A 19,764-nucleotide genomic window follows, 5' to 3' on the forward strand; every position below is an offset into this window, starting at 1 on the left:
TAGCCCCAGACAGTTCAGACTTCCATAACATCAGCCTGATCTAGCATTTTGGTATCAAACACAATTAATAACCAGTCATTAATTATGTCAATGAATAATTGTGCCAAGTTTCAGCTTGATCCGAGAATGGGTGTGGGAGAGATAACGTGTACACACTTTCCACCAGACAGACAGACAGACTGATTGAGTTGATATAAGCTTTTTTTTTTAAATACATCGTTTGCTAGTTATACTATGTTGGCCTAGTCTAGAGTATTAGTACGAATACTAAGATAGTATCTTATTATTACAGGTCGGTGAATATTTTTTAGATAGGTGCTATATTCTTTTACACTCTACACGCTCTACTATGAGATGCCTGTGTATTATAATACTTTCGTGCTATTTCAATTAGAATGTTTTAACTCTTTCTTGATTAACGACACCATCGTTGATTTGACCTCATCAAATTAAATAAATATCTGTTTTTGTAAACATTAATTTGTGTTTTATAAAAAGAGCATGCATTCTCCTATAATTCTATACCAAAAGTCACGTTTTCTGATTACGAACAAAAATGATATTGAAGTTTAACCCTAACAGGGCAGAAAGTACAAATGTGGGAAATGAACAATTCTGTCAGAAAAAAATGGAAAAAATAATTACGGAGATAAAGAGTTAAATAGGACTTACAAATGTAATGACTCAGTGAAAACTAAAATGTAATTCGTAAGTTGTAGAGTGACTAAGACCAACTCAAATGAAATGTAGAAGTCAAAGGTAAAGTAATGACGTCAACAAATTATTAATTAGTGTCACTGACAGCAGCCTGAACCTGTCAGCATGACTTAATGGACAAAAACACGGGGGCACAGAGAGGGAACGGACCAGTGTTTGGGGCGTAGAATAAATAGTGATGACTAACCAATGATCTCGTGGTTGTCATTCACCTCTGCCCTCCCCTCTTTCAACACCCCCCTCCTTGTTCTCCCCCTTTGTGTTTCTCTTAATTTCCTTCGCACTACGCTACAGTAATCTCCCCCCACCTCCCAGTTCAACGTGACCTTATTCAGGCCTTATTAAATCTATAAATAGATAGACACTCTTCGCAGTATAATGATATATATATATATATATATATAGCAGCCATCCCTTGTTTTCTGTAACAGTGTATCCACCCGTAATAATGATTGCTCCAGCATTTCTGTTGACCATTGTACTGTTGTATAGCACATGTGTTCATGGTTTCTTTTTTAGCTCAGGTAAGTTGTAGACATGTTTTTAAGCATAAATATTGCACTCTGGGCTAAAACATTCCGAGTCTAAAAAAAATTTTCATGCAAATATTTCATTTAAATGAACTGCTGACGGAAACATTTGAATAAGTCCAAAACTTTGAAATGAAAGGTTTATTTTAAAATTCTACAAGATTCAAATGTTTTCTTTAAATTCGAAGATAATACTAAAAAAATACTTTAAAAAATTGCACTTTTAAGACCATAAAGCTCAAAAAAGCTCAGAATCAAATAAAATGTGTGTGGAAAGTGCTAGCAGCATTCAGGCAGAAACAAACAAAATGTGTATGGAAAGTGCTAGTAGCATTCAGCCAGAAACAAACAAAATGTTTGTGGAAAGTGCTAGCAGCATTCAGGCAGAATCAAACAAAATGTGTGTGGAAAGTGCTAGCAGCATTCAGGCAGAATCAAATAAAATGTGTGTGGAAAGTGCTAGCAGCATTCAGGCAGAAACAAATAAAATGTGTGTTGAAAGTGCTAGCAGCATTCAGGCAGAATCAAATAAAATGTGTGTGGAAAGTGTTAGCAGCATTCAGACAGGATCAAACAAAACCGTATGGAGGAAGTGCTAACAGCTTTCAGGCACTCATAAATGGGAGTTTTAATGGTGATAAACTAGTAAACTAGAAAAAAAAAAAAAGAAAACTGAAAGAATTAAATTCATATAGATGTACCATAATGTACCATAACTTTTAAAGGTATAATTCAAATCATGCTAAATTGAGAATCTTTACTAAAACGAATATACAACGTAACATAGTATAGATGGGTCACTAAATAAATTACGTCATTATATGTGTTCTCGTGAAATAAAGCAAGAATTAGAATGTGTGGTCAGGTACCCATTAAAACTGAATGGACTCAGAGGCGCCAAAAGATCCCGAAATTTAAAATCCCAGTCTTCACCAGGATTCGAACCCAGAATTCCAATTCGGAAGTTAAGCGCTTTACCACTTAATCACCTTCAATATTTAAAGCTGAACATATATGTTGTCAAAATTCAGAATCCACTGGCTTTAATAGCAACTTCTGTAAGAAATATTTCTTGTTTCGTTGTGTGTAAGCCTACACGTCTTTTCTCTTTAAATATTGTTACAAATGAACAGTGATAGGTAGAGGTCAACGTATGACCCCGGCGAGATGACACAGCAGCTAGTGTTCCCTGGAATCTAAATGTACAAACAAAGACAGGATGTGACGTGTCCACACGTGTTGTTCCAGGGGACGAACAGATCTAAGTAGGGGGACAGTTACTAATGAACAGTGACAGATAAAGATCACTACGTGTGACCCCGACTTGATGACACTGCAGCGAGTGTTTTCTGGAATCTACGTGTATAAATAAAGACAGGATGTGACGTTTCCTGACATGTTATTCCAGAGGATACTAGGAGTGTTTGTGCAACTTTGGAGAAGCGATTAGGGACTCTATATAAGCCAGAAAGTTAATGTGAAAGTCAGTCGTATGGAGTCGTGAGTGAGCCGTTACAGTCGAGACAGACTATGTAAGACGTGTGCGGCTCTGTGGAAGAGAAATGTGTACGACTCGATGCAAGTTAACTAGGGTAGAGTTAACTGGAGTGGACTACTGTCGTTAAAGTCTATACAGCGAACTACAGTGTACTTGAGCCGTTACAGTCGATACAGTCGATGTAAGACGTGTGCGGCTCTGATTCGGTAGACTTGAGTACGACTTGGTTCAGCTTTGGGAGACCTGGAGCGACACTGGGAAGTGTGTCGTTGGTCTGTTCTGTGGAATACGGCTCGATGCAAGTTGAGAAGAGAGGAATTGCAACGAAGTGAAGAGATGCAGTGCAACGAAGTATAGCTAACTGTAAACTGACAGATATTGTACAGTCTTCTACGCTACATGTTACAGTAATGTTAGAGTTAATAGTCATTAAAGTTATATGAAACTGAAAGTTTAGTAGTCAAGTTCTTTGCAGTGTTTTTATTTGTGTGCCAACTAATACATCTAGCCAGAAGATTCAGAAATACGTAACAATTGGTGTCAGAAGTGGGATCTTTCTGGCTAGAATGTGTTCCATCAAACTTCTTAATGAACTTGACATGAAAGAACTTAGACAAGAGCTTCGAGAAAGAGGTCTACAGCTTAACGGAAATAAGGAAACGCTAACAGCACGTCTCAGACAGGCCCTGTTGGAGGAAGATGAGAATCCAGACACTTGCCAATTTGAAATCAAACCTAATACGATGGAGCTCCTGGGAACTTTGCAATACAAAATGAACTCGGTGAAAGAGAGCATTAAGGAGATAGAATCAGAAATCAACACTAGATTTTCTTCATTTAACCAGTTGATCAAAGTCATGAATGAGAATGAACAAATAGCTACCACACCCAACAAGACAGAAGAACAAACAGATTTGATAAAAGATCAAACTAGAATCATGATTAACGAGCTGCTGAACACCCAACAGTATCAGATTGAGTCGACAGATGAAAAAGCTACACCATTGATGAACATCGAACAATTATCCAACCAAGAATGTGGCGATACAGACAATCACGATAAGGATGCTGGTGATGGTTGTGCTGTCTGTGACTGTGATAGCAAACCAATAGAATGTGGCCCACAAGAAACGAAAAGAGACGGTAGCTGTTACTATTTCAACGAAAAGCAGAATGAGACCGCTGAAGAAACAATAGAAGAGACCTATAGTTTGACCGAAGCTTTAACTACAGATATACCTGATATGAGTACCTCAACCAGCCAAACAGATCAAGACAACGTTGGGTCTGCGTCCAAGCCTGTTGCTGTGGGCCTTAAAGACTTCTGTCTTCTATCTGCCAATGTCTACGAGAGGAACTCGAAACTTGATTATTGCACCCATGCGTTTGACAAGAACTGTACGTACGTAGCTTTAGAAGAAGACTGTGAATGCCAAGAAATACACCAGCAAGGTCTGGACTTAACAGAAGCTTGTCCAGCTGTCAAGATCAGCGCGAGAAGCCCTGGTGAAAGTCAAGGAAGCACAGTAGAAACTGATGTTGAAGTTGATGGACCTTTGCACGTTGAATGTTATCAACCTGCCCCACAGTCGAGTCCTCCAGACTCGGATGAAGGTGATGACGTGTTTGACAACTTGCCTTCAAGTGGACTTACAGCTCATTCGCAAAGCACCCATCGAAGAATAATGCTGAAGCAACTTGTTAGATCAACAGACTTGATGACTACAGCTATGAAATACAATGCCTTCCTATGTGCTAAGTCGCTGCCATCAGCATTGATCGACAGGAAAGCAAGACAACGACAACGACATCAACGCAACCAAAGAAATATCAAATTGAGGAGGCGGAGAAAGCGACATATGCAGAGTGCAACGTGGATGGCTCCAACAAGATCAAGATACAAACCCGCCCCTTCTCCCACTGATAGACCCCCACCTGCATTTATGAAACTCCATAACCCATGTTGTTAGAAAACAAGCCCACCACTTCTCCCACTGATAGACCCCCACCTGCACTGATGAAACTCCACAGCCCATGTTTTTAGAAAGATTCTGTCCGGAACCATCAGACCAAAGAAGAAAGCCTTACGAATCAGTTGAAAGTGTGAAGCCACTAATGAATAATCTAAGAACATTCCTCATGAGAATAGGTTGATGGAGTATAACAGAGGTTTTAGAAGAACGCTAATTAAGTCAGAAGCAAGAAGGACAGAAAAGAAGTAGTTTAAGATGTCAGAACTGTAGTGAGTAACCATCTGTGACAGAACTGTACAAGAAGATCAACCCAACATCGTACAAACCCAAAGTCAGTTGCTGTTGTAAGAAGAACATGTGAATATTGCTGTACAGTAATGAACCTGGTCATCTCTGAAGAAGCTCTGGAAAAAGATGCTTGAAAATGTAAAACTCAGCCAGTGAAGCACGAACTCGTTAGAATGCTGATGAATTTTCTCGACAAGAGTGCCCAATGTCGTCATCTGAAGGTCGATGTTTCCATACCAAGATTGATGAAAACATTTGTGAGGAACTGCTGAAAAATGAGGATTTGGCTCCCATTCTTCTATGGAAAGAAGATGGACAACTGCCAGATTGAAAGAACATCTCTGAGAAGGGGGCAACCACCAAAGCTTCCTACTTGATCGTCGATCGATTTCATCAGTATCGTGGTGAAGTAGAATCTGTTCGGGACGAACAGATCTAAGAAGGGGGCAGTGTTACAAATGAACAGTGATAGGTAGAGGTCAACGTATGACCCCGGCGAGATGACACAGCAGCTAGTGTTCCCTGGAATCTAAATGTACAAACAAAGACAGGATGTGACGTGTCCACACGTGTTGTTCCAGGGGACGAACAGATCTAAGTAGGGGGACAGTTACTAATGAACAGTGACAGATAAAGATCACTACGTGTGACCCCGACTTGATGACACTGCAGCGAGTGTTTTCTGGAATCTACGTGTATAAATAAAGACAGGATGTGACGTTTCCTGACATGTTATTCCAGAGGATACTAGGAGTGTTTGTGCAACTTTGGAGAAGCGATTAGGGACTCTATATAAGCCAGAAAGTTAATGTGAAAGTCAGTCGTATGGAGTCGTGAGTGAGCCGTTACAGTCGAGACAGACTATGTAAGACGTGTGCGGCTCTGTGGAAGAGAAATGTGTACGACTCGATGCAAGTTAACTAGGGTAGAGTTAACTGGAGTGGACTACTGTCGTTAAAGTCTATACAGCGAACTACAGTGTACTTGAGCCGTTACAGTCGATACAGTCGATGTAAGACGTGTGCGGCTCTGATTCGGTAGACTTGAGTACGACTTGGTTCAGCTTTGGGAGACCTGGAGCGACACTGGGAAGTGTGTCGTTGGTCTGTTCTGTGGAATACGGCTCGATGCAAGTTGAGAAGAGAGGAATTGCAACGAAGTGAAGAGATGCAGTGCAACGAAGTATAGCTAACTGTAAACTGACAGATATTGTACAGTCTTCTACGCTACATGTTACAGTAATGTTAGAGTTAATAGTCATTAAAGTTATATGAAACTGAAAGTTTAGTAGTCAAGTTCTTTGCAGTGTTTTTATTTGTGTGCCAACTAATACATCTAGCCAGAAGATTCAGAAATACGTAACAATATCTATCACTGCCAGGCCTAACCAAAAATTTTAAATCTATTTTAAAGTTTAGCCATTTTTTTAAATATCATTAAAGGTTACAATTTGTGTTGTTTTACGTAATGCTGTAGGATTGTAGGAAGAATGTAACTCTCTAATACAAATTAACACTTAATGTCAATGTCTAGAGCCTGAAAAGACATGGAACGCACTGAAAACTACATGGGGAGCTAACCCTTTCAGTTCGGATAATTTTGTGGAAATGCCAAGGACCGAAGAAAAGGCTATAAAAGAAGGGTAGGTAATTCATTTTGCCGGATGTGTACATAAAAGCATGAAATTATTAGTTTTATAACAAACATATAGTACGAAAGACAAAAATGACAATTTTATGCTAATTTGCATTACCTCAACAATTAAAACATATGCATTGGGTACGAGTTACACATGTTTACATACTATCATATTCACACACCTACATCGTATATCAAATTCATAGCTGCACATTTCTTATCGGAAAGATTTCAGGCACTAAGCTTTCATATATAATATTCTACGACCTTGACCGCCATCTACCAGAACGCAGAACTTCTTAATGTGCTATTAGTTTCCTACGGGAATGTATATCTTTATACCATTGACCTTTCTTTATAGATGATAAAATGAAAATTCAAATCTCAAAATCTTATCCTCATTTTAGAGAGAAGACGAAACAAACAATAAAGAAAACACTTACACTATTTCTTTGCTTATAATCGCTATTAACCCTTAAAACGCGTGTGGTAGTTTAGCCCCTAAACATCAGAATTGTAATTCCATTTTATATATACCCTTATTGTAAAAAAGCTCAGCACTTTAAGGGTTAAGGCTATATAAAATAGTCCTACCTAATTACGACCTACACACAGGCTACAAAGACTTTGAACTGTTCTTAATTGTTTTTTGCTAGTTCATTGCTTTTATGATAAGACATGGAAACAGAATCAGTAGAAGAGGGGTGCTGCTTCAAGGTTAATGCTAGTCTCTTGCATAACTTATTATTAGGTATTTCTGAACCTCGGGCGCTGTGGTCGAGTGGTAAAGCGCTTGGTTTCCGAACCGCAGCTCTTGGGTTCGAATCTCGATAAAGACTGGGATTTTTAATTTTGGGAATTGGGTACCTGACATTAGTTGGGGGAAAGTAAAGGTCGTTGAGGTCGTTGAGCTGGCCTCGCGACAATCTCGTTAACTGTAGGCCACTGAAACAGATGACCACACAGCTAAATCGCTAAGTCTGGAAAGGGTTTTTAAAACATTCAGAGCTTAAAATCCCATTTTTCACCTAAATTTCAATTCGTGACCCCTTGTTTCGTAAGCCAAGCTCTTATTATCGACCCACCACGACAACACTTCATATAAAAGGCTAAACTTAAATCAAGCAAAATATTTTTAAAATACTTCACATTTACAGCCGCATTCTCTCATTACTATAAGATTTATTTCCCTTTTTCGAAATTTAATTAATTATCAATTATCTAAAATGACCGCCTGCGGACAATGGTTATGCTTGCCCTGGATGTGGCAAAATATGTAGGTCACAGTTGGGATTGCACAGCCACGGGAAATACTGCAATCCTCAATAATCTTTGGACTCGAAGACTAGCCTTATTATTATTATATATATATATATATATATATATATATATATATATATAGGTCTGTGGGTTGATCAATCGTGGATAAGAATCTGTTTCCGTTTTCCAGTCTAGATATAAAATATATAGGTCTGTGGGTATGTATGTTAACGTAGTCTTTTGTTTCATAATCATTACATTCATCTTTTTTGTTTTGTTTTGTTTTAATCCACAAGTTTTGTAAAAATCAGTGGATGCAACGAAAGTAGTGCGTTCAGAGGTTCTCGTTACGTGAAGTCTGGCGACTATGCAGTGGTTCTACTCTTCGACGCCAATGGCTACATTGCAGGAATACAGACAGGCGTGTCGAATCATCTTGGCAACGGTTTTCCATCCAGCAACATGCGGCCCTTGTTTAGCGAAGATAGGGATCAATTGTTTCTCACGGCCTACTTCGTAGAGCCTTGTAAGTCACCTAGTCTGTGCCTAGTCTATCTATCTATCTATCTATCTATCTATCTATCTATCTATCTATCTTTCTATCTATATGTCAGTCTTTCTGTCTGTTTATCTATATATCTTTCTATCTATATATATGTCTGTCTTTCTGTCTGCCTATCTATCCATCTATCTATCATTCTATCTATCTATCTATCTATCTATCTATCTATCTATCTATCTATCTATCTATCTATCTATCTATCTATCTATCTGTCTTTCTGTCTGTCTGTCTGTCTATCTATCTATCTATCTATCTATCTATCTATCTATCTATCTATCTATCTATCTATCTATCTGTCTATCTATCTTTCTATCTATCTATCTTTCTGTCTGTCTGTCTATCAGTCTATGTATCTATTTATCTATCTATCTCATTGGCGTTTCTAGAAGGCTGAGTGAGCACCGGGTGACACCCACTGTACTTTTATATGTAGCCATTTACACCTACCGGTTTACTCTAAAATTAGTCTTTAGTGTTCAACAGAAGTAACTTGAATATTTCTTTCATTCTACTTCTACAAAGTTCAAAACTACAGTTTTTCATTTACTTTCATTTTAATAGTTTAAAATTTTTAAAAATAATTTACAGTATAAACAGTGTGCACTGCAGGCGTACAAGTCTACTCCAATTAGGTCACAGGGTTGTGACCCCCCCCCCCCCAGAATGCAATTAGATTTAAGTCAACATTACAGTTGTATTTTTAGATCTACAGTTCTAACACGGAGTATTTTTTAATCGTCGACTACAATGGCGTAAACATTCGCTAGATTCTAAATCTAGATTTATTTAGTGTCAAACAAAATAAAAATTAATCAACTTTAATTTTATTTCATTGAAAAATTGTTATTTATGCAGACATTTACAGTGTATTTCGCTGTCTAGGTGTACATAGGCCTATCTATAATATAAAGCAGAAAGTAAGGCGTAGTATGTGAGTACCGGTATGTGAGAATAAAAATCGAAACCGTTTGACCCATCTTGATAAGACTTAGCATAAATGTTCCTTAAATTATGGCGGAGACCGTAGTGTATGTTTAATGCCCCTCCCACAAGCGGGGGGGGGGGGGGCGCTTAAAATAGACCAAAAAAAAAACAACAACAATCACTATATAAAATATTACTGTAGTTCAGTCGTCACGATGGTCCTGGGTTCATACCCTCCCCGATGCCATGCCCCACTCCCCAATGTTCTGAGGGAGGTTTGGACTAAAAAGTATATTATCTTCAACCCTCAAGGAACATCCGAAACATGTCAAACAAACCAACAATTTCATTATTTTTCTACTTGCGAATCTATTATCCAAACCCTGTCACAGCAGTATTTCCAATTAACATTGTCTTCATTACTGTAAATCCTCTCTTTTTCTGTGTTTCTCTTTCATTCTGAATCGTCCTTTAGAGATACATTTCTTTCTTTTTTTCTGCCAACTCTCAATTTCATATCTCTAAAGTGGGAAGCGTGGTCAGGTGTGCTTGAACTTGGCTTGGCTACCTAGAAGGAGGCTCGAGGTTCGACACCCGACTCGGGCAGAGTTGTACTTACTGAACGCCTAAAGGCAGCACGGAAAACCAACTCCTAGATACCCCCTCCCCCCACTGGTCCACAAATGAGATTGGACCAAAAGCGCACTAAGCATGCTGTAAGCATGAAAGTAGCGCTATATAAAAGCTATAATAATAATAATAATAATAATAATATAAATTCACGTTTTCCTGAGGAAAAAAGATCTTGTAATTCAAACGTTGTTACTCATTTTCTCTTTAGTTAGTTGTTGTTGTTTTTTTTAAGCTTTGATCTGCGCTAAAGGAAGATCAGCCTCGGAGTTTGAACTTCAAGGCACTGGGTCTAACTTATACTTTCAAAAGGGAAGCGACCCAGCTGACCTTATACTGATGCCGAGAGACGAGAGTGCTCTCTCTGGAACAAAGTGGGGCGATGGGAAATGTTTTATAACCATGGGTAAGTCCATTAGTGTATTGACAATGTTCACTTTCATTTTCCCAACTCTTTTGTGCCTTCAGACTCTGTTCTTGACTTTTTCTTCTTCTTCTTGAAACTGTCAGGTAGAGTTGAGCCTTCGGCTCTTGGAACCCTAGGCCAGCAAAAGTGAACAAGAGCACCCTCTCACCGGCCTGTATGAAAACAGTGTACACTGTTTAGTCTGGTGGGTGGGTCAGACTCACGTCAAGAGGCTGCGTATAGATCTACTAAGACCCCCGCCATTTTTCTTTTCTATACCAGGCTAACCGTGCGGGACACACCATTTATTATGTAATGGCCCCTTGAGGAACAGCGCCTGGATTGTGACAAGGTTGTGGGAGCTTTTTTACAACTCCGCGCAGTGCAATGGGGATGCTCTCGCACCCCCTTAGGCACCCCCACGGGAGTCTTGTTTTTCTACCCTTTAGCCTAATCGTTTCCTCCTACGATCATTTCCACCCGGGCGCCACTATGAGGCAGGGTAGCATGCCCGGGGTGTTCTTGACTCAACTTTAAGGAAAATAATAGTGTATATTGTATTGAAGTATCGGTGTGTACTTGTCTCTATCTCTTACGCTACCAGCTATTCCGGCCTTAGTCATACACAAACTAGGTAGCTGCCTAGGGGCCTCCAATTGATGATGGGCATTGCACAGGAATAAAAAAAAAGTTTAGAGAACAGATTGCAAACTTGGATCGAATCTGAAACATAGTAGAGCACTATGACTCTAGGTTTAACTCTTGCTCTACTACGGGAATTAAGAAATATGAATTTTAAGTATTTGTGTATTTAGATGTAGACGTGCAAACGTATAATTAATAAATGATGTGATTTTTTTTGTTTGCTGTTTTTTTTTTTTATTTCATTGTGGGCCACCGAATTTGCTTCGCCTGGAGCCTCCAAATATCAAAGGCCGACCCTGCTTCAGGTGTTAGTAGAAAAATATATTTATCATTGGTGACCTACTTACAAAAAAAAATGTACTGATTAGAGTATAGTTCATTAGCTTGTTGATGAATTCTGAAGATATATCGTTAGATAGACTTGTTGACTGTTGGTAGTTTGCGTTCTGTTAACTCGGTTCCTCACAGTTGTTGATCTACTATTCCAACACATGCTTGTGTGCAGTACATCTCCAAACTAATATTCCAGTACTAGTTGTTTGTTTTTTACTTAAATCAACTCACTTTGTCTGTCTGATTGTTAATCTGTCTGTCTGGCTGGCTAAAAGTTTCTACACGTTATAGCTCCCACACTTATTCTCCGATCAAGTTGAAACTTTGCACAATTATTTATTGGCATAGACTTATCAATACTAAATAATTAAACCACTTTTTTAAAAACTAATTACTAATTAATTGATACCAACAAAGGAAACTGATCCTCTAGTTTTTACAGATACTGCACAATCCTTTTTCCTACCATTCTCTGATCAAAGAGATACTTAATATACAACTTTTATTTTTACATAAAAAAAAAAGAGTCAATGAAAAGTTAACCAGTTAGTCAATTAATTATTGGTAATTAGGTCTTTTGATATCTATCTTCTACACTATATAGAGATATAGTTGTACGAATAGAATATATAGAGATATAGTTGTAAGTACTGAGTTTTTTCCCCTTTTTTAGTTTCTTGAATGATTATGAGTTTTTTTATATTTCGTTTTATTTTTCAAATACTTTCGAGAATAAAGTCTCTTCTGGTTGCAAATATATACATAGCAAATTATTACTTATTTATAACATAACAATAGTCGTGCTCGGCTGTACAATGTATAACGATAATTATCTAGACACTGCTATAAACATGACGAGGGTAATTTAACCCCTAACATGCTGTCTCACATTTATAGAATGTCAGAGGCGGATGATACAATGTCAGCGGCGTATCACAGTGATAGTATGTCAGAGGCGTATCAAAATGATAAAATGTCAGAGGCGGATCAAAATGATAGAATGTCAGAGGCGGATCACAATGGTATAATGTCAGAGGCGGATCAAAATGATAGAATGTCAGAGGCAAATCACAATGATGGAATTCAGAGGTAGATCGTGATGGTAGAATGCCATAGGCTTATCACAATGATGCAATGTCAGAGATGGTTCAAAATGATAAAATGTCAGAGGCGGAGGATAGAATTTTAGAGGCGGATGACAATGATAGTGTGTCAGAGGTTGATCATAATGATAGAATGTCAGAGGCTGATTTTTGGGCTTCCAAGCCTCTTTTCTGTGTTTTTGTTTTGTGTGCAAGGATACAAGGTTTGGTGTCTTAGGCATGTTGTATATCGTATAGGGTCGATATGCGCTCGAGAGGATGCGGACGCTCCTCATTCTGTCGTGAATGGAACGACTTCCAAACCGTTTATACAATGATTTTCCGACTGTACGGACATTTATTTGAAGTGAAGTTTCTAACACGGACGCCTTAATATTAATGATGTAATTTTTTACCTTAGAGAAAGTGTTATTGATACGACACTGGGTGAATGGAAACTGAGGTCATGGGGTGGTAACATGAAGCGTAAGGGGGATAATGGAGTATCTATGGATTTTTTGTATGTTTCTTCCTAGGGTTTGGGGTCTGACTATATCTGGACTCCTACATCAATAATTTGCTCCTGTTTTAGGTCTATGCAGTGTTCATCTCGCTAGATATAGAGATCTTTATCCATTGAGAATTGTAAATTATTAGTGGTTGCATACTGTAAACACGATAGAAACCATAATCTTAATATATACTTCTGATATTTTTAAATCTACCTTTTTATACACGTTAGTGCTTGATGCATTGTTTTGTAATCCAAGATATTTTTTGGTATATGGTATATTCGAAATGGTAGGCTTCACGAGAAACTTCTGATGTTTTTTTTTTCTTATTATTGCATATTTGGTTTATAATTTGGAATCATTTGTCAATCTAAAAGTTATTATAGATTTTTTTGTTTTAATGTTGGCTTATATAAAAAAAAAAAGGATAGTGGAAAAAAAAAAGATTAGCTAAAACCTTTTTTTTTAGTTTTCTGACTATATTTACATATTTTATGCTCTTTATGGTATCAGTTAGTATTAAGGGCAATGTATTTGCCATTTCTCTTTTACATCAACAGGGAAACATTACTGGTATGACTTCAGAATAGACACATCATGCACGGATTACTTCCCCATGTTTCTCATGTATAACGATGGAATGCTGAACGCATTTGGCTGGGCGCTGGCTGCGGAACTCACATCGAGGCGCTTTGAGCACCCACCAAAAAGCCTTCTCAGTCTTTTCATAGACACTGTCCCAAGATGCCTGTACGACCTTGACCACATGTCCACCATGCATATCTTTTTGACGGACAAAATCCGTAAAAACCGGTGTTAAAATATTTGTATAGCACTAGTGCCTCCATATTTTCATTGATAATCAAATAAGTCTGAATTAAACATGACTTAATGTATTGTATGTTACATGTTCATGAAGATTAACGCTTAGCCTAATCATATAAAGATAGATTTGAAATACAGGCTGTGGTGTAATACAAAAACACATTCTAAATATGGTTTTAAAGATAAACAACAACAAAAAAAAACTTTTGTTTTAAACAAAGCTTATACTAATGTCTACATTAATTAATAATAACACTAATAATAACAGAGACTTTGTGTTCATACAAGTAGACATAGAAGACTATCTTTTTTTATTGCCTCCCTTCCTGTTAATTACTTTCTCACTAAACATTCACAACATTAACGTGACATTGTATCAATTAGTTTTGATCAGTCATGTAATTAAATTTGTAATAGATCTGGACTAACATCAATAAATAAATCTGATGAAAAATATTTTATCAATTATTTTTGTTTAGAACAATTTCATGCTTTTAGCTTTCTCAATAGGCTATGATCCTATCACTTGTCTGGTCCAGTTGGGAAGGGGTGGGGGAGAAAGGAGGTCGCTTTTAAATACATTTATAAAAAAATAAGGGAACGACCATATATATATGGAAATGAGAAGAATGCCCGGGCATCAGCTGTGGTCGGAACGATGTCTCCCACACATCAGTTTTCCCCTCTCCACGCTGCTGATGTATCCAAAGGATGCGATTAGGAAGCAAGCTATTGGAGCGCTTACATCCATTACCACTTTTGGCAATGGCAACCTTGCGGAAGCACTCTTTTCACATAGTTTAAAGGGAACCAAATTCAACTTATACCACCACATCAGTCAAGTACAATTTCTTTCCCTTCTTCGAGATACCAAACAAAATAATTAATTACCAAAAGTTAATTAACTGATTGATTAATTATTTTTTTTTATTGATTCTTGTTTAGTTAGGTAAAAGAAATAATTGTGCAAAATCTGAGATTGAGTGTGAGAGATATAATACGTACAACAGTTTTACCAGACTGTTAAGAGTCTATATAACGTTTCTAAAAATATAGAACATGTCATATTTGATTTCAAGAGAACTTTGACAATCGAGAATATGAAATGATTTCAACACATTGTAAGAAATGTGTTTTTAGTCAATATGATACCTACGTTCTACGGATGGCGTTTAACCGAAAGCAGAACATTAATTTTTAAGCCCCAACATACATACCAACATACACACCGAGCAAGTCAAGAGTTCAATAAAGTGAAATACAAATACCAGCATGTCAAGCGACATATACATACAAACACTTTATAACGAAGAGCCAAGATTCCAATAAGGTTCTGAAACCAAGCACGTCTTATAAGCTTTATGTAACAATCACAGAATGTTTACATAATTCATTAAAACATTTCATTAAAACTTTTCCTTTTCAATTAAAGAGCCTAATGCATTGAAAGGAGAATCCATTAAAAAAGCTTTTAAGTATTTAAAAAAAAAGCACGTTTTATTTGTTAGAGTAGCTTGCTATATTTTCATTTTCAAATCTAAATTCTTATTAATGTTGTTTGAAGAAAGAGATTGTTTTTATTTGGTTTCCAGGGAACAAGATGCGTGATATCTTCTTACGATTAAATAAATAAAATGTCAAGATTTTTTAAGTTACATAAAACATACTTTTATCCAGGGGCGTAGCTAGGAATTTACCATCGTTTGGGGGCCCGGGGGGGGGGCTTGACCTTTTTGCGTAACTATTAATTTCTAATGTAAAAAGCACTCATTTGGGCCCCCCCTCAAGTGGGGGTCCGGGGGGGATTTTCAAATTCTTTCCCCTCCTCCCCCACCCTAGCTACGCCACTGATTTTATCACTATTTATTGAAATAGTAAGTAAAGTACAGTTTCCCTCTCAAACCTTTGCAATTTATAGGGCAGATGATGTAAAGGTCATTTGTTTCTGTGGTCCACGGTTAACGAGGGTGTCACTTGGCCAGCGCAATGAGCAACCGCCTTTACTTTTCCCTAACCATTAGAACTGGGTGGACCTAAAGGCGCCAAAAAGATCCCGAAATTTAAAATATTCAAGTCTTCACCAGGGTTCGAAACTGAGGAGCCCCGGTTCGGAAGCCAATCGCTTTACCACTCAGCCACCTCAACTCCCGATTGAAATAGTATTATGCGAAATATGTTTACCTCTTCTTAGTAAAAGAAATGATCATATAACCTAGCCTTTGGAAAACATAGCATGTCAATGAACGTAAATCATATCTTATATAATACAGACGTTACTTCAAAAAAAAAAAAAAAGATAATTACGTCCTACGCGTTGTGCATCAAGTCATGTTAACCAATGACGTCTCCTTTACTTTGTACACCAGATCCACCAATGAAAACGAGCTATGTATTTGTTTTTCCTCCAAGTATGAGAGTCTTTTCTTAAATGGATAAAAATACACATTATGGATGAAATATTTGGATCAAGGACTTCATAAATGGCATCTCTAAAATTCTAAACATTTTGGGGAACTCGTAATTGTTTGGTTGCAAATTGTGAATTCCGCATCGACCATCGCCTTCTCGTCTAGAGAACAATGATTGGAAAGACACAATGATAAATGCTGGCTTGTAAATGTTGGTGTTAGTGCCCCTTCTTTCCTAGTGCGAAAGGCGATTGGGACAAGGATTAGATAGAGAGATAACTGGTTCATGGCCGACACAAAGGTTGCTCGCTTCCTCTCACATGCTCTAAGGGAGTAATCCTCAGCATGTTTTTCGCTGCCAATGGGGTTTCTGAATCGGGGCAATCAAACAGAATAAGAGGCACGGTTTCCTCTTCTTCCCCGCAGAGGAGGCACCGTGAATCGAAATTTGGACATAGCACTGTGCTATAATAGCTTGCTCAGCCCTGAACAGCTTTCACCACGGAGAAGTGCGGTCAGGGCGCCTCATGCGCTCATAAAGACTCCACGGGCTTTTTGGGACTTGTCCCAGCACTCAAACCACTTTTCCATTTCTGTTTTTTTTAAATTATAGTGTGGGCATGATGAAAACTTACAGCCTGTTCAGTTGGTGAAATTTGCTCTCCCTGGTGGGTCAAGGAGTCTGCAATAGTGTTGCCAGTTACACCTATGAGACTCGGTACCCACTGCATTATTACAGGGGTGCCATAGCGTTGCTTTATGTTGTGTGAAGCCATGATGACAGTGTCGATATTGGGGGGCCATGGTCCGGGGCTTTGCAAAGCCTGTAGTACAGATTTTGAGTCAGTGATCACAACAACTTGTGTTGCCCTCAAATGTCCCTCGCCGAGTTGAGAGTCAATGACTTTTAAGGCTTCACAGACTGCCATGGTCTACGCATCAAAACTGCAAACACTACCACATGGTCCAAAGATTTTGACTGTTTAAGAGCCAAGAAAGTCGATGTAAGCTCCATAGCCTGCTCTTCCAGAATCTATCGATGCCGACCCATCAGTATATGCAAAAATAGCACTGGGCTTAAAGGCATTAATGGCCTCCAGTGCTAGAATTTGAAGGTCGTTAGATGAACGACTAAGTTTAGTGACATTAGGGTCTACTAGTTTCAAGCGTATGTCTGGGCGACACCAAGGGGGAAGGGGGTGAAAACGTTGAATGTTTTGTCGGTTGGTGGAGAGGACAGCTTTATCAGATAGTCTAGTGGCATGATGCATAACAGAATGCACTTGCATACGTCTTCTGCATCTTCAGCCATCCACTAGTTTTCTAGCTGGGAAATATTCATCCAGCCTTTTATACCGCTCAAAACAAGTCAGTAGGCTACTGATTTTTTCCTCCCAAGGCTTTGTGGACCTACATTAGCCATTATTTCAGTTCAGCCGCATTTATTGGGCTTGTCCTAAAGGTTCCACAGACAACTCTTAGTGCTTGGAAATGTATTTTATCAAGTTGTTCAAGAGCTGTCCTAGAGCCATAAATTTGCGCAGGTAGGCTGTAGTCTATCTGTGATCGGACTGCTCCTAAATACAGTGATCGGAGCATGTCTGCTCGGGCTCCCCACTTCGTGGATGCCAGCTTCCGCACAATGCAAAGTCTCCCTGATACCTTTCTTGCAACTTCCTGGATGTGTTTACACATTTTTAGTTTGCGATCTAAAGTTACACAAAGTTACTTGGGTAGCTTTTCCATTCTGAGAGCCACTTCTGGCAGTAACAACCTTAAGGAACCTACATATATGTGTATGAACCAATTTGTGTAGTTTCATCTAAAAAAAATCAACTTATTTTACACACTCAGCCTACACTTATCATCGGTGTATTTGCTGTGTTAAACTTATCACATTCATAAGACAAGAATGAAATTGCACTTTAAATGGCAGAAAAATATTCACAAAATTATGAATAAAGGGAAAAACAAAGATTTCTCTGTCGTTAGGATTATTTATCAATATTTCTGTTACAACTTTAAAAAAACAAAACTAGTTACAATGTTTGTCATAACCACTATTTAAAATGCTCTTACAATGCAGGCTGGCCTTGGTTTCCTTTTGAACATTGCTAGCAGAGTACTTCGGAATCTTGAGCTTATCTTGAAGTAAATGACGATGCTGACGGTGGCGTTGATGCACTCTAGAAGGATCCCGAACGACCAAAACACTTGACCAGCGTTAATTTGATCCCCGTTCTTGGCGAAGTCCTGGACAAGAGCCGTAAGCAGTTGACTTGCCGTGTTGGGCGTGTAGCAGACGAGAAATAAAATGGACACTATCGAGATCATTTTGCCAACGCGTTTATTTCTGTAAGACACAAGCGGAAGATGATTCCCGGTGGCTATTCCCACTACTGTTGTTTCCCGCCATTTTCTTTTCTTTTTAAGACTCCAGACTAAAAGAGATGTGCAAATAGAAACTCCGAGGAACGACACGACAGAGAGAAAGACGCCAATGCCGAACACGTAGTTATCCACAGCGAAACGATCGCTGGTGAAAGCGAGGCTAACGATGGATTTGTTCCGGGCGGGGTCATGACTCCAGACGAGGCGGGTGGTGTAATACAAGGGAAGCACACTTGCGGTCATCACGACGTAAGTGACCACAATGAAAGCCAACGATCTCCTCGGGGTGATGATCGACTTAAAGGCTAACGGCTTCATTATACAGAGACACCTCTCCACGGAGGCGAAGGCGAGAATCCAGCTTGAGACACGGGAACATGTCAGACGCGGCAGACTTGCCGTCAAGTAGACGAATTGGATAGGGCTAAAGGGCAGATCCAGGCTAGCGAACAACGGATTACAACACAAGCACATCCAGCTGGCGAAGATGACCATGCAGAGGTCCGCAAAGGCTAGCCCCGCTAGAGTGACGTTGAGGGCGTCTCCTAGACCTTGCTTGACAAACACGCAGATGTTCAGGATGCTTACCACCACACCAGCAAGGCTAACGAACTGACACAGCACTGCCAAGTTTACTGTCAGGATGATGTCTCTAAGGGCGTCACTGATGATAGGACTTGATCTTTGTACCTGAATATTGTCCAGGGTTGAATTAGGGCCTGTCCATTTGTGTGTCACATTTTCCAATAAGGCTAAACAAGACCCGTTGCTATAGGAAATCACATTACTTATGTTCAGTAAATTAACACTCAGAAAAATGTTAGCATTTTTCGTGGTGGCTTCTGAAAACGTTGAATTCAATGATACCTTTTCCATAGTAACCAGTCCTTAGGAAGATCCACCTGCTCTTCAGAGTGTTACTTCTTACAGTATCACTAAATCGAAATAATCATTTATAAAAATCACTTACAGTAACTTGTTTATATCCGGAATCTGAAAATCGGAACTGGTGAAATGTTCACTTGTGGAGAGTCACCAGAGAATGCTAACCATGTCCTTTAAAACTGCATTCTCCAACAAGAGGCTCGAACAGGACAATGATGTCATAATACCACTATAGAAGAAAGACTCTATGGAGAGCT

General features: G+C 38.7%; 2 protein-coding genes across 2 annotated transcripts; one reads left to right on the forward strand and one right to left on the reverse strand.

The window, feature by feature from the left end:
- The first annotated feature begins 1,082 nt into the window (after window positions 1-1,082).
- LOC106065788 (uncharacterized) lies at window positions 1,083-14,284 on the forward strand. Its single transcript, XM_013224689.2, has 5 exons — window positions 1,083-1,241; window positions 6,540-6,648; window positions 8,201-8,430; window positions 10,256-10,426; window positions 13,559-14,284. Exons 1-5 carry the CDS (start codon window positions 1,166-1,168, stop codon window positions 13,816-13,818), a joined length of 846 nt encoding a protein of 281 aa, XP_013080143.2. The 5' UTR covers window positions 1,083-1,165; the 3' UTR covers window positions 13,819-14,284.
- A 4,011-nt stretch (window positions 14,285-18,295) lies between these two features.
- Window positions 18,296-19,498, reverse strand: LOC106065785 (adenosine receptor A1-like). The gene has a single exon (XM_013224685.2). It carries the CDS (start codon window positions 19,496-19,498, stop codon window positions 18,296-18,298), a length of 1,203 nt encoding a protein of 400 aa, XP_013080139.2.
- Window positions 19,499-19,764: the final 266 nt, after the last annotated feature.

The sequence above is a fragment of the Biomphalaria glabrata genome, chromosome 16 (genome assembly GCF_947242115.1).
Source record: "Biomphalaria glabrata chromosome 16, xgBioGlab47.1, whole genome shotgun sequence".
Lineage (NCBI taxonomy): Eukaryota > Metazoa > Mollusca > Gastropoda > Planorbidae > Biomphalaria > Biomphalaria glabrata.